At 33.4% G+C, this 15,309-nt stretch overlaps 2 protein-coding genes across 2 annotated transcripts; one reads left to right on the top strand and one right to left on the bottom strand.

The window, feature by feature from the left end:
* The first annotated feature begins 9,689 nt into the window (after nucleotides 1–9,689).
* LOC131638435 (BTB/POZ domain-containing protein At2g13690-like) lies at nucleotides 9,690–12,635 on the top strand. The gene is made up of 2 exons (XM_058909001.1): nucleotides 9,690–10,738; nucleotides 11,513–12,635. Exons 1-2 carry the CDS (start codon nucleotides 10,085–10,087, stop codon nucleotides 12,449–12,451), a joined length of 1,593 nt encoding a protein of 530 aa, XP_058764984.1. The 5' UTR covers nucleotides 9,690–10,084; the 3' UTR covers nucleotides 12,452–12,635.
* Nucleotides 12,636–12,749: 114 nt separating this feature from the next.
* On the bottom strand, nucleotides 12,750–14,118 carry LOC131638436 (uncharacterized). Its single transcript, XM_058909002.1, has one exon. It carries the CDS (start codon nucleotides 13,966–13,968, stop codon nucleotides 12,895–12,897), a length of 1,074 nt encoding a protein of 357 aa, XP_058764985.1. The 5' UTR covers nucleotides 13,969–14,118; the 3' UTR covers nucleotides 12,750–12,894.
* Between the last annotated feature and the right edge of the window lie 1,191 nt (nucleotides 14,119–15,309).

Here is a 15,309-nt window from a genome sequence, read left to right as displayed (position 1 = left end):
AATTGCCTATTAAAAAATTTTTAACTACTAAGTACTAAATATTAATATTAATGTAAATGAAATAAAAAATATTGAGAGACAATCAATGGCACGCGTAAACAAGAAAATTCAAATCATCAATAATCACGTTATCATTTGATTTTTCATTCTAGAAGTATCATCTCCATCAGAGCACACAAAAAATATTATTGAAGACAAGGTTTTTCAATGAAAAATCTCAATTTTGTTAAAATATATATATAAATATAATTAGCTTTCGTTAATTGTGGCGTTATTAATGTATAATACGGTTGACATTGAAAACTCATTTTAGAATATGAAATAATTGTTTTTTTTTTAATATAAAAAAAGAGTTTACACATACAATCAATCAAAATTCTTACACTTGCCATGTCATATTAATTTTTTTAAATTAAAATTATATTCTAATTGGATACATGGTTGTGATTGATTGACAATGAAAAAATATTTTACACTGTCAATGCATATCATTTTTTCTAAAAAAAAAAAAAACACCTAAATAACCAACTTTCTTCAAAAATTTCAAAATAATGATGTTTTAAATATAAAAATTTCATGTGCAAAGCGCGTCATCCCGAGTCTTCTTAAGTTTTTGGAGGTTTTGTATAAGTTAGATATAGTTTATCTATAGCAAAATAAATAGAGGTCCTATTTAATCATGATTTAATCTGAAAAATAATTTATGAGACCCTATTTATCTATAGTTTAACCTTAAAAATTTTAAGGTCTTGTGCGGTAGTCCGTCTTGCACGCCCTCAAAGACGGCTCTGACACCATCATTTAATTTTTTGGAAGGCAAACCAAGCAAATTGGCGCCTCCAACAGGGCAAGACATTTCAATTGGCGCCTCCAACAGGGCAAGACATTTCAATTGGCGCCTATAGTTTGATCTTCAAAGGGGGCGTTAATTTTTTGAAAGGCAAACCAAACAAATTGGCGCCTCCCCTTTCTGTATTTTTTTAATTTTTAATTTTAATTAAAAAGGGTTGATTAAATACTAATATTATTTAATTTAAATAACGACCTTTCTGTATTTATAACGACCCGTTTGATCATACAAGTCACTGGTTCCACACCTTCTTTTTGGCGATGGCGCATCCCCTTTATGTACTTTTTTAATTTTTAATTTTAATTTTAATGATTAATTAATTAAAAAAGGTTTATGAAATACTAATATTATTTAATTTAAATCGAATTACATGCGGGAATATTTTTTAGACTAATTATAATGATTTGCTTTATCATACAAGTCACTGGTTCCACACCCCAAGGTACTATTTCTCGTACAGATCTCTGATTCATCTAAGGTGTTTGATATGAGGTCTATGGAGCATCAACATCACCATCCTTCCTCATAAGTTTTTGTGATTCTACGTAGTCTTGTGTCTGTATTATCACGCTGTTGTAATTGAGTTTATTATTCATGTTGTTATGGTTGTATTGTTTAGGTTGATGGGTCATTGGTGGACTGCCTAATCGATTGAATGACGACATTGGTGTGAAAGCTTCATTGGAGAAAGGAAGAAATTATTGTTGTGGTGTTTGGTAGTCATATGTTTGTTGGGTGTTTTCGTGCTGTGATGTTTGAGTGTTTTGACTATGATAGGAAGTGTTGGTTTCATATGTTTCTTGGGTGTTTTGGCTATGGTAAGAGGATTCGTTGGCGGTATATGTTTGTTGGTTGTTTTGATAATAATCATGTGGTTTTTGGTGGCATGGGGTATGCTATTGGTTTTACGGATGAGTGTGTGGCATGTATTAGTTATGGGTTTGGATGTTTGTGGATTGGTACTTTTGTTGGGTATGGCGTTGTGTGTAAGTGGTTTGGTAATTTTGTTGGAGGTTACATGTTGAAGTTTGTTGGTGTCTAGGTCGTCTTTGAGGGTGTGCAAGGCAGGATACCGCACAGGGCCTCAAACTTATCACGGTTAAATTATGCTAAAATAGGGTCTCAAAAATACTTGTCATTGTTAAACCATAGGAAAAAGGGGGACCCTATCTATTTTTCCAATGTTGAATTGATTTAACCTATACACCTCCAAAAACTTAAGACGACTCAGGTTGGTGTGGGTCGCATAAATACTTATCTTTGATTGAAAAACCCAATCGTAACTGATCTATACCAATACATATAATTATGAGTTGGTTTAGATTCAGTTGGCATGACAGTGTCGGTTAAGACCTGTTGATGATGACACTTCCATTTACGACACTCATCTTTAGCAAAGTCTCTCAAATCATCAAAGTTCCATTGTTTCTAGACTTTTCGCTGACGCCATTACCCGAGGCACCTTAGAGAATCTGGAATTTCTTGATGCATATCGAACTCAAGTTTCACACTGTCACTATGGTACATCTCCATAGTAGTGAATTTAATGACCAGTGTTGTTGCAGTCCAAATAGTTGCATCTTCTCTGTTCCTTTCATGTTGATGTTTCAGACCCAAATATGGCCTCCATATAAAAGTATAGAGGAAAAATTAATTAGATCAGTAAATGGTTATTATTAAAAATGGTTATCATTAAAAATAATTATTATGAAATGAATAGTTTAGTGGTAATACATCATCTGGTCGTAAGTGATCCAAGAGATTTCGATAGACCATGATGCAATGTCTAGGACATCGGTAATAACTCATCCCACCGGTGAACCAAATATACCTAAAAGTTAAAATAAATTAGTTAGAGTTAATAGTTTAAAGCAAGTAAATGGAATTAATGTTATAAATTTACTTTGTTGTGGAGAGGAATGTAAAGTTGTTGGGGTTGACAGAAGCTAGGGACGACAATCTCGATGAACCATATGGTTAGAGAAAAATAGTGCACCCATAAAATATAGATGTACTTTTGTTTGCATTTTTACACAAAGAGCTATAGAGATAAAACAAACAAGCGGAACCCTACCTGTATGTTCCTATTTTATCTATATTTCTTTAAAAAGATAAATACAAAATATGTACACAATAACCAGTACTATCGTGAAATAAAAATGAACTAATTAGTAGTATAATATAGTATCTAGTTTTAATTATTTGTTGTTCTTCGGTAGAATTTTTGGTTAATATTATACCTTTGTAATTAGTTTTAAGGCGCGTAAGTAAAATACATACCTTGGCCCTTTTGAGTATCATCTAACAAGTCGGAACTCAAAAGTTCCTTGCATATTGAATTGGCTAAGTTGGTATTTCCATTAACCGCCTTACCCTCAATAGGTAGATCCAATGACATGTACACGTCCTTTAGTGTTACAATACATTCACAGGTTAGAAGTTGAAAAATGTATGTTTTGGGTCTCCATATTTCTTTTAAAGTGAGGACAAACCTAGCATAAATAGAATAGGGCATGTTTTGATAACATGACCAAATCCGGCGTGTTCTAAATAAGGTTGAATATACTCTCCGTGTACGATATATTCATGGACACGAGTACAAAATTTCGATGGATTCTAAAAAATTGCTTAAATAAGTTTTTCATAAATATAATGGGTTAGAAAAATTTAAATTCAACTATAGCAAAATAAAAACTTACATAAAAATTAATGTTGTTGATGGTTTCTCTATGTGTTTCTCTTCCATGTTCAATAGAGTCATTTTGCTAGTGAGAAAATATGAGAGAATGTGAGCACTTGAGTAAAGTTATAGTGTATTGGTTTGTGATGAAAATGTAGTGAGCAAGGGTGTTATTTATAATAAAGTGAGGAAGGTAAATTTATAAAATGTTGGTGAGAAAATAAATTACACTGAATGCATGTTGTTGGGTGTTTTGTGCTTGATTAATGCAGAAATCAGCTTTTGCATGCATGCTAAAGTGACACGCCATGTCAGTTGGCACTCATGTGCAATATTTAGAGCTTACGTCAGTTGGGTTGACGCATACATGAAGCAAAAAAGCTTTTATAGGCTATTATATATTTTGCAAGCACGCATCATAACCACGCCAAGTCAACTGGCGCTTCAATGATAAGTAAAAAACTTGTGCCACATGACACAAACCGTATGGAATTAATAAACTTTGTCTTTAAAGGCATTGGAAACCTATCCATAACCGCGTTGGTGAGAGCAACCTATTTTAGGTTAGGGCCACCGTTCGTAAGCAGAGGCAAAAAATGGAGTTCGGTGTTAGAATCAGGACAATAGTTCAGTGAAAGTTGCATGAAAGTTATGAAGGAGGAAATTAGCAAAGCTAACACATATTTGGTTACAAAAATTGACCGTCATAACCACATTTTCAATGTTTAGGAGACAATAGACCACAATGAAGAGAGACCAATGAGATACTACCGGATCAAACTACATGGAGGTTAGTGCGACTACAGAAAGTTTTAAGTCTTTCGTATGCCTTACTCATATGTCATTGTCGTGTGATGAATTGTCAGATGACTTGCCGCCCCTTTTAAAGAACAAAGAGTAGGCGCCAATTGAATTAACTAGTCCTATTGAAAGTGTCATTCATCTGATTTGTCTAAAAAACTAAATAGTGACGCCAATTCAATTATTTTAAACGCTACACATGAAAAAAAAATTATTTGAACCATGAGTATTTTTAAAAAATATTTGAGAGAATTGATTATTTAAATATTTTTGTAAAAAAGTATAATTGTCTTTAAAAATCGAAATAATTTGCTATTTTTTTTGTTTAAATGAAGTTTTAGAACAAAATGACATAGTATTTTGAAATTTTATTAGTTTCTTCTCTTTTCCATCAATTACCCTACTCTCTTCCCTCACAACAAATACCTTTATATATAATTTGATATAATATAATAAAAATTAAATATGAATAAGTAATAAAATAAAAATTGTGGCAGCCACTATGTCACTCATGGTATCAACTATAGTAATACTGTCCATATGTCATGCTTACCTTTAATTCACTCACCATATCATGCTTAGTTAGTGCTTCATTAATTTATCTTTTATTTAACGCTATGTTCAGTGCCTTGACAGTTACAGTAACACTTGCAAAAAAAGTCATCCCCGAATGGTGTTTAAATTAAGGCTGAAGCAAGGGGTGGGGAAGAAAAGAACAAATTCAAAGTTGAAGCAAACATGACTAAATTGTGAGTCAATGCCTTCCCTGCCCAACAAGCAACGTCAAAATCAAATTGAATTTGATGCTCAATGTTATAATTAAGAGATACTAGTATGTGTCTTATTTTAATTTTAAAAAAAGAATTTGCAATGATTGAATGTAAAAATGAAACTTTGTCAAACACAAACTAACTTGTTCTGTGGTGGTCGCCAAAGTTCAGGTAGAATGTAACTACTATTATAAATAATATTGTTTTTGTAATAAATTATAAGAAAATTTTTATTTTTTATTTATTAAATAATTAATATATTTAATATAGACTAGATACATTAATTATTTAATGAATATAAATTTTTTTAAGAAAATCAAACATTTCAAATTATCCTTTTAAGAATTCCATATTAAACAATTATTTTTTAAAAAAGTCAAACATTTCAATTTTTAATTTTTAATGCATGATTGCACAATTTTTTATAAAAACTTACTATTTAAGGTTCTTAAAGTGTATTATGGAGACACTTGTTAGTATTTTCCGTAATATATTTTATGACAAAGGTTTCATTTCAGCTAATAAATATATAAATATTGGGCACACCACATAATTTTTTATAAAAAATATCACGTATTTGCTATGTTGTTACAGAAACAGAGGGGAAAACTAACTCAAAGACATATTTTGATTTCTAGCAATTGCAGTTCATATTTATTTTAATGATTTATTTTATTTTACAATGGCGCCTTTCTTTATATTTTATTTTTAAATAAAAAATAAGTCACTTTCACCACGTGAAATGCTAAACATTTCATCTTAGTTGTGATTTTCAACTATGGTAAAATAGTTTGTGTGTGTGTGTGTGCCCGCCCTAAATTTATACCTCGATTATTTATTGACTGACGTGAAACTACAATGAATCGAAGTTTTCGGAGTATTACGATGATGCAACACAGTGGATCGAATATTGAGATCGCGGTGCTTTATGAACTAAAGGTATCGGTCTTCATGTGATGCTGTTAATCGGTGTTTTCTATCTCTGATACGGTGGACCTATGTCTGGTACTTGTATAATTAGCACTCTAACACCCAAGTCAGTCAGGATTCAAGATGGTGGTAATGAAAGTTGAGATTAGAGATTGTGTACCTAAAATCCTTAACGAAGGTATTTATACATTGGGCTTCATGGGGCGAATTGGATAATGAGCCTAATGTTATTGGGCCTTTTGTTGGCGCATAGCGGTAAGTCCTGAGCCTTTGGCCGATGCGAAATAGTGGGTCCCAAGTCTTTGGCCGGCACAGAATAGTTTCCCCCAAGACTCGTCAGGCATATTTGATACCGGGGAGTCTTATAGTAGTCGTGGCCGGCCTCTGAAGATGTTCGTCCAGGCGTCAACTATCATGCACCGCTTTGGTTTTGTTAAAGCGTGATTAGGGTGTGAGCATTAAATGCAATCCCATCTTTAAGACGTTTCACCATTTTTCCTTGATGTGTGACCTAAAAAGGTATGGGGTGATGTGATGCAACTTTTCGTGTACTCGAGTACACTTGAGTAGGGTTATCTTCCCCAGATGAATTTCGACCACTGATTTTCCCTTATTTCCTATTTTCGATCTTATTTGTTCGATTACCTTTTTCTATATAAAGATGGAGAGAGATCATGGAGAAAGTTTCTAGTCATCTGGTAGACTGGGTTTCCCTTGTCTCTTCAAGTCTTCTCTTCTTATCTGAGAGCATTTGTCTTCTAAAGTAACTTTCATTGCACGTTCATACTTTCAAAGTATTAAAGCTTCGATTATTCAACTCTCTTCCTTTTTTCAGCGCTTTCCCCCCCCCCCCCCTCATATTTCAAGGTACCTTCTCTTATCCTCAGCTTTTACTTAGTATTTATCGAATTTTATTACGATTAGTGGTAACCCTAGTGTCGTTGAGAGTGACTCAAAGGGTGGTGTTTCTTCGTCTTAGAGACATGGAATGATGTCTGAATCGCATTCCTTCCCCCTTTTCAATGGTCTTTTTGAATAAGAAATCATTATTTTGAGTGATGATTAAAAAATGGAAGAGTCGTATGGAGAATTTCTTTCAAATTAAGCTATCTCTATGAATACTCCAGAATCTTTGTTTCCTGCGGAGTCCGACAGAGTGGAAACCTTGTCAAGAGGCCTATGCCCCTCTTAACTTGACTGAGGCGAAAATAGAGGTTGCATGTCAAAGGAGGGAACATGTCGGTTGCTTCGTCAAAACCTATTGGAGTCGACTGGTTATGACTCTAGTAACGTTGAAATTGCTCGTCAAATTGAGTGCTAGGGGCACTATGACGCCGTATCCTGGATCAGTTCCGTTGACCATCGTAAAGTTGTATGTTGGCCCGTAAGGGTCTTCAATTATTAGAGTCATTCAATGCTAGTAGATACCATTGGGTGGCTGCCGAAATAGCTGAGAAGGTGTATTTATGCTTGGAGATTTAGTTTTTGAATGTAGAACAAACTTGATAAAACTTCCAAGAAGTACATACAAACTTGTTTAAAAGGATAAAATAAACAAAGAAAACAATAAAAACAATTAGATAAAATGTTTGGATTAAAAGTGATATGGATATTCATATATTTCTCACAAATTTTCTTCTCTTTATAACTTGGACGTTTGAATTCTGTAGAGAACAATAGTGAAAAATGTGAAACTTTATTACATGAATGAAATCAAATTATATACTAAATACATCAATAATCGTTGATAACAGATACTTCTCTAGGACTCAACACATATCTTACGACGTGGGCTTCTATTTTCTAATGCACCTCCGCATGTCTTTGGTTTTCTTGAACTGCCTCAAACCGCCATTATATTGGAAACTTCCTTCAAATCCTCTAATTTCTCCTGTCGAAGAGTTTATTTTGTCGAACTTTGTAGTATAGTTTCGAAATGTCTCTAGGTCAACCATACCTTTAAATCAGCAATATATTAAGTTCCAAAACACCTGGCGAGTCGAACTATCCACCTCAGTCAAAGTAATCAATGTGTCAAAATTATAACTTTGTCATTTTACACTTAGTATTTCCATACCTTTATATCACACTTTCCATGTCGAAAAGCTAAACTAACATTTCTAGGTTAACAATATGTTACTTTAAGAAACTTTTCAAAACATTTCCTAAAATGGAAAAGGTTATTTATCAAGATACTGAGGACTCATACAGATCAATTCAAGAAAAAAATTTATGTTTGTATGATCGAAAGAAAAAACCTCTTTATATACTTTAGAACTCCGTGAGAAGCTTATCAGGGTGTGGGCTTATATGGACAAATATGAGATGACATCTCTAGGAAAAAGATTCTAAGAGTTTCACTTTCAAAGTCGTGGGGACCTCAATAATGTTTGGGGTATATGGATATAGAATCTCAAGCAATGTTTGTTTTGTATTTTTGATGGACAGATGACTTCAAACGAGATTACCTAAGAAGACATCAATGTTTAGATTGGATGTAAATGTGTGATTTATCACATGAGTATTGAATGCCTACTACCTTGTTTTCCGTTGCATCAAATGTAGGCACACAATTATCTCTAGATGAGGCAAAAAATTGTATTATGGGACATTTTGCATGTGCTATAGTATCAATCTTACTGAAGAATTACATGACCCGATTCATGTTGAGAGGGAAGGTTATACGTTTTTTGTGGATCTTGATTATGAAAACCTACCCACCTTTTGTAATCATTGTAATTGCATTGATCATTATATTGACAAATGTTGGAGAGTACGAGAAAAATAAAAAAGCTAGAAGAATATTGTTGAAACTATCCCTATAAAACCTAACAAATAATAAGTCCCATATAAGCAAAGTGATGAGCTACAACACAATATTGGGAAGGACAAACCTCCAGATGAAGATGCTTAAGATTATAAATTTTTACATCAAGAATATGATACTGAAGAAGTGATTAGGATACCTTTGATAATTAGACTGAAAATAACGATGACCAAGACAAAACTTCTGTGAATGACATGAAAAATCATCTGTAAAATGATTTAGAAATTAATATTGATCATTTTGATAGGAAAAAAGATCATACTTAGAGTGAACAATTAGAGAAATTTAGGGAAAATGAGATAGGCACTTAGAATGAATTTGGGAAAGGAATATCTTTCATCTTGACAGTCAAGAGATATAGAGGACAACCCAAAGAATATGATTTTAAATCGTGCATGCACAAATAAATCAAATTGTGATTTAAGTGGATTGATTCTTTATCTCGTTTTTGTATTCTTTTAGTACTTTTTGTGCTCCTTTAAAATATCTAAAAATAAAATATTAGCTCATTTAATTTCTTAATTATTCAGAAGCATACAAATTTCTAAAAATCATGTCTAAACACTTTTTAGATTTTTTCATTCTAAGTTTGTTTCAAGTTAGACTATTTAAGATGTTCTTTTAATATTTCTTGTCACAAGAAATCAAAAACAAAGAGAATATTTTTAATAAAAAATAATAATGAATCCAGTTGGAGTATTGATTAAAAAAAACAAATATAAAAATTGTCTTCAATACAAACCTTGTGTATTTAATTCCTTTATATCTCACATCATTAGATCACTAACCACTAGTATTACAAAGAAATTAATATCTTAAACATACTTAGCATCACCATAGTATATCTTGACAGCTCATTCTTTAAAGAGCTTCAGACGCTCATAACTAAATCATTAGCAACAAAAAAAGCATCAAAATCCAGTCTCAAATGCAAACGGCAAAGCACAAACAACAAACTCTCACAAACTGATAAAGCTAAAGCAAAAAACAGCTTAATCAAAAAAGCACCACTTAGCTTTTCCTCGTTTTCTTCACCCAAAACCAAAACCTCACTCTTCCCCATAAACTAAATCGCCCCAAATTCCAATAATCACTTTTTTCACAATCGATTCTCCTCCTTACACCCTCATGTCATGTGCAACTCTCTCACACTAACGTCATCACCATTCCCAATCTAGAGAGAGAAACTAGAGAGAGAAATTCATAACGGCAGCTAATCCATCTCTATGGAGTCTTCCTATCACCGCCGCCGACACCGAACATGGTGCTGCTCTTTCGCGGTCCCGCCGTCAAGCCCAGACAACCCGCCGTTCAAACCGCGCAGGCCCAAACCCGAAGCCCAATCCAAGCCCGCTTTCTCCTCCTCCGTACCGAACTCCCCTCAGAGCTCCAAATCCAGCTCCCGCATTGTCGCTCGAATCGACCCTCGCCGGATCTTATCTCCCGGAAGAGTCTCCCCCATCGAAGACGCTCTTCCCGATCCCTCTCCAGCTCTCGATTCGGCTCCACGATCTCGAAGCTTCCGTGCTCCTATCGCGAACCCCATTCCGCCGCCTCCGATGAATTCTGTCGCTGACGTTAGTGTCGGTGTCAGCGACGGATTCGACGTGAGGATGAGTTTGAGAGGGAAGAACGGTGGTTGTGTTGTTCTGGAGCTGAATTCGGTGATTCTTTGTGCTAATTCGGAGGTTTTTGCTGGGTTGATTGGGGATTATAGAAAGGGTAATTCTTCGAGTGGGAGTAACAAAATGTGTAGAATTGAAGTTCCTGAAGTTGATAATTTGGGAGTTTTTAGAGAAACTATTGAGCTTATGTTTGAAGATGATGTTCCTAAAAGGCTTCTCAATATTGGTGTTTATCGATCCATTGATATTTTGGAGGTTACTATTTTCTTTCCTTTTTATATAAATCATTTTCATGGTAATAGATTATAATGAATGATGATAATGTAGGTGTCTTTTGCCTCTAACCTAGATATTAATGCATCCATTTTATGTAATGTAATTGAATGCATATGATTAGTGAAGATCATTATGGAACATATAAACAATATAGTTGCTTTATAATTATATCCATGTATGCAATAGTAGGGAAAAACTGTTTTTAATTTGGTTTTCTCTTGTTTTTACCTTGTTTGATCTTTGCATTAATTTAATATTTTCTTGCCGTGTTTTTTCGTTTTTTTTTTATAGAAGCATGGTTCTGGATAGAACATTATGGCGAAAATTGATCCACGTAGCCGACCCCATTTAGTGGGATAAGCTATGCAGCCACAACACCTCTGAAAATAGGCGTGTCCGTGTCGGCCATATGCACTGACACTAGTAATTACATTTAATTTATTATTTTTTTTCAAATTATTACTGGTATCGGGGTCGTGTTCGGGTGTTTGTGCTTCATAGGGGATAAGACTTGCTTGTTTTTTGTTTTAGGAAATGAATGTATTTTGTTTGGATCAGTTATAAGATTGACATGAAATTAAAAGGAAGTATTTTATTAGATTGGAGGAAGTATGGGGAGACAATGAGGCATGGAAGAAGACAGCTACAAAACAAAACAAAACAAAAATTGCAATTGAACTTCATGATGATACTGTTTTTGTTGGATTGATTTTTTATAGTTTCTTACATGAATGTCTGTTTTTGTGTCTCTAGGTTTCTGCGGGCATCATGTTCACCAAGGGTGTTTTGTCCTGTTTACAATACCTGGAAGCTGTTCCTTGGACAGAAGAGGAAGAAGAGAAATTAAGAAACCTGTTTACAAGATTTAAGTTCGATGATGAAACTACAAGGGACATCTTAGGAAGGCTTTACTTGCATGATTCAGAAGATTCAAAGCCGAACGTAGCCCGACAACTCGTTTGGTCAATCACCACTTGTGTCAATGCCAATGCAAGAAATGAATTGAAATCACTAGTTAAGGGTCTTCTTTGTAAAAGCTCGGTGTACGAGAAGAATCATCTTGACTTAAGCAAAGACGATCTCTATTCAGTTTGCCACTCGTGCATTGACTCGTTGATCAGCCTCTTTGAGGAGGCATCAAGTACCGTTCCTAATGAAAGATTAACAAAGAAAGACAAGAATAAACCAATGATTGAACGCATCTCAACACAGGTTGATAACATCAACTGGTTGTTGGAAATCATGCTTGATGGACAAATAGCAGAGGATTTTGTGGATATATGGTCTAATCAGAAAGAACTTCTCAAAATGCATGATAATGCATCCCCTATGGTTAGATATGAACTCAGTAGAGTTTCGGCAACTCTGTTTGTTGCCATGGCCACAAGAAAATTACAATGTCGGATGGAAGCTAGATCGGGGCTTCTCCAAGCATGGTTTGCGCCTATGTTGTTAGACTTTGGTTGGTTGCAGAGATGCAGAAAAGGGCTTGATATAAAGGTTTTACAAGAAGCTATGGGTCAGACACTTCTTACTTTGCCTCTAAAGCAACAACACACTTTGTTCATGGAATGGTTTCATCACTTCTCAAGGCATGGCACTGAATGTCCTAATCTAAGCAAAGCATTCCAAATTTGGTGGCGTCGATCGTTTTTAAGAGGGTCTGAAACTCATGCCATTGAATCAAGATAAAAAAGAGTATCACTATTTGTTTATCACTTTAACTGTTTGTGTACCATGTAAAGATTTGCAATTAGGTAAGGGGTTCTTAACTATGTACACTGAAATAACATAGATAAAACTCCATAGAATGTTGTATTCGCAGGTTAATGCCTGAATTGGTATCGAATTTTTTAGGAGATTTTTTTCATTTTCATTTATTTTCTTGTCAAACTCCTTTCTAGATAAACCTTCCAAGATGAAAGTTAGGTCAAAAGACCTTTTAACACTTATTAAATGAAATTCACTTGCATGAGGAAGTTGATTTCTTGGTAAAAATAGAATTCACAAAATAAGGGTATAAATTGGATTTTAATAAATAGTACACTTATATTTACAACAGAAAATGACATAAATGTTTCTTATAAGATAAACAATCTTATTTTTATATACATCCTTTATATAATTTTCCCATGTCATCTCTCTCTCATGCAATTTCCAGGTAAGAGAAATTTATACTTCTCTGCATTTTCCAGAAGGAAAGCAGGAAGATGAACTGCAGAATATGAATGACGAATAGGACCCATTTTACCAATAATGTCCCTGAAAGTATACTCTTCAGGCAACATGTCAAATAAATCAGCCCCTTCACATATTACTTTCTGTATTCTCTCAGGATTTAAATAATGAGAGAATCTAACTCTATCATAATGACTATAAGCTTTCATCTTAAAAATAAAATCACTTATTCGACGAAAACAAAAACTACAATGCCAACCAGCATCTGCTAACATGTTATCAGACTGTCGATAATGTGCATATCGTGTCTTACCAGACTCATACCTATGAACCGAAGCCCTCCAACTCTTATCGTCCAAGTGAAACTCGAAAGAATAGAGATAATTCTTCAGTTGCAGATGCAGGATCGCCGGTATTTCATCGCACCATCGTAAAAGATTAATAGTATGAGCACTTGGTATCTCATCAACATCAGACATAATCAACAAATCATCATCTGTTATACCAGCAATCCTAAGAAGATGATCCAATGCCACGCGTTGAAACGCTTCCTCAACAAACGGGTTTTCCCTTTTCTTAAATCTTCCACCAATCGTCCCGTATGTTAATCTCGGCTCTATAAAATTGAATTTCTCCCTATATCTTTTGAAAACCAGAGGCTTGGGAATTCCAGTAAATGTAGAGTTTGATTCAAGAATCACAAATTCAGCCACATAGGGGTACAATTCCTTCCAACGCAAGGTAAGTATTTCTAACTCATTACTGAACAACACCGCATCAAAAACACGTCTTGGATTGTCACGAACTCCCCAACCATGAAGTCGACAAAGACTCTCCATCGTAACATTGTCATTATAGTAATGGCGAATAAGATTGAAAGGCTTGGGCGGTTTTTCCCATAACGGTCTAAGAAAGTAAGTGATTTTCTGTCCATGCATATAGATTCCAAAGATGAACATTGGAAAAATGGCGAACATGAATACGAAGTTTTTCACACCGAAGCCACGCAAAACGTTGCGGACTCTTGACATACCCGAAACCCAACTTGATTAGTATCGGAAATTTTGATCATAAAGCAAGAGATGCATCACGAGGATGTTATAGTCATGCCAGAAATTAAAACTAAAACATAAAACTTGTTCATGTGAGGAATTCTTTCATTCTTTCATGGCCTCAATGCCTTCAAAATGAACCTCCCAAAATAGTAATAACACAAAAGGAAACAAGGTAAAAGGGTGTCTCGTATACGTTTACATATAAACCACACAAAATAATTAAGTTGATTTGCTAAAATTAGAAATGCCAAACATTTAATCCTCAAAAAAGAAACCTTATATTCCCTTATCCAAATAATATATTGATTTAAACTTAAATTTTAATTGATCTGTTTCTTATATGTGATATCCCAATGTAAAATACTAAGTTTGGATTTCTTCATTAAATTTCTAAATTAAGACTTTCACATAATTTTTGTTGTTCATTCCTTTTATTTTCTTCCCTCGTTAATTTAACTAATAATGAATATCTTTAAACGTAAAAATAACTTATTAGATATATGTATCAGTTGCATAAATGTTTGCATAAAAGTTCATTGTTGCTTGAGTTTGCCCTTTCCCTAACTTCTATAATAATGGGTGTCTAGATTAAATAACATGTAAAGCTAGCAACAAAAGAAATAGACACTACAATGCTCTTTTGATCTTCTGAACTTTTCTTTCATTCCAAGTAAACTCAGCTAAAAATCTTTATAAATTGAAAAATATCCTAATAAAAGATTAAAAACACACTAAATACATGTTATGAATCAGAGTTTTCACAACCATTTTTTTCTCTCTTAAAGTAACCCTATAACCTAAATTGTAATTAGCTTGGGATTTAAAATGTCTCTTTGACAACACTTGAAAGCAATATTAAAAGACAAAAAAAAAAAAAAATTAACATCATTTAAAAAAAAAATGTTGTTGATATTAAAATAGAAATAAATATTTAAAAAATATTTTAAGGATTTACATTGTTTTATATAAAAAGCATTGTAAATCTATTTAAAAAATTACAAATATTATAAGTAATATGATTAGGGTTTGTTAAAATTAGATATAGATACATTTAAATTTAAATTTATTTTTTATTTTTAAGTTTATTTTTATAAAATGACATGCAAGTTTTGTTATGCAAATCTAAGTAAGATTTTCATCATCTTAAATTTCTTAAACAATCTAATTACGAGTTCAAATTATAGTTTTTTTTCTATTAAATATTATATATTTTTATGATTTGTTCATTTATTACGTTCTCGAGCAACATAAGCATGGACTCTTTAATATGAAAAAAAATAACAAACATATTATATGTGGCAGATCTTGAGAAAAAAA

The sequence above is a fragment of the Vicia villosa genome, unplaced genomic scaffold, assembly GCF_029867415.1.
Source record: "Vicia villosa cultivar HV-30 ecotype Madison, WI unplaced genomic scaffold, Vvil1.0 ctg.002312F_1_1, whole genome shotgun sequence".
Taxonomy (NCBI): domain Eukaryota; kingdom Viridiplantae; phylum Streptophyta; class Magnoliopsida; order Fabales; family Fabaceae; genus Vicia; species Vicia villosa.
This window is presented reverse-complemented; position numbering and strand designations above follow the sequence as displayed.

Coding starts and splice junctions, on each gene's coding strand:
- LOC131638436 (XM_058909002.1), bottom strand. CDS start 13,968: ATGTCAAGAGTCCGCAACGTTTTGCGTGGCTTCGGTGTGAAAAACTTC.
- LOC131638435 (XM_058909001.1), top strand. CDS start 10,085: ATGGAGTCTTCCTATCACCGCCGCCGACACCGAACATGGTGCTGCTCT. Junction 10,739..11,512: donor GATCCATTGATATTTTGGAG/GTTACTATTTTC, acceptor TTGTGTCTCTAG/GTTTCTGCGGGCATCATGTT.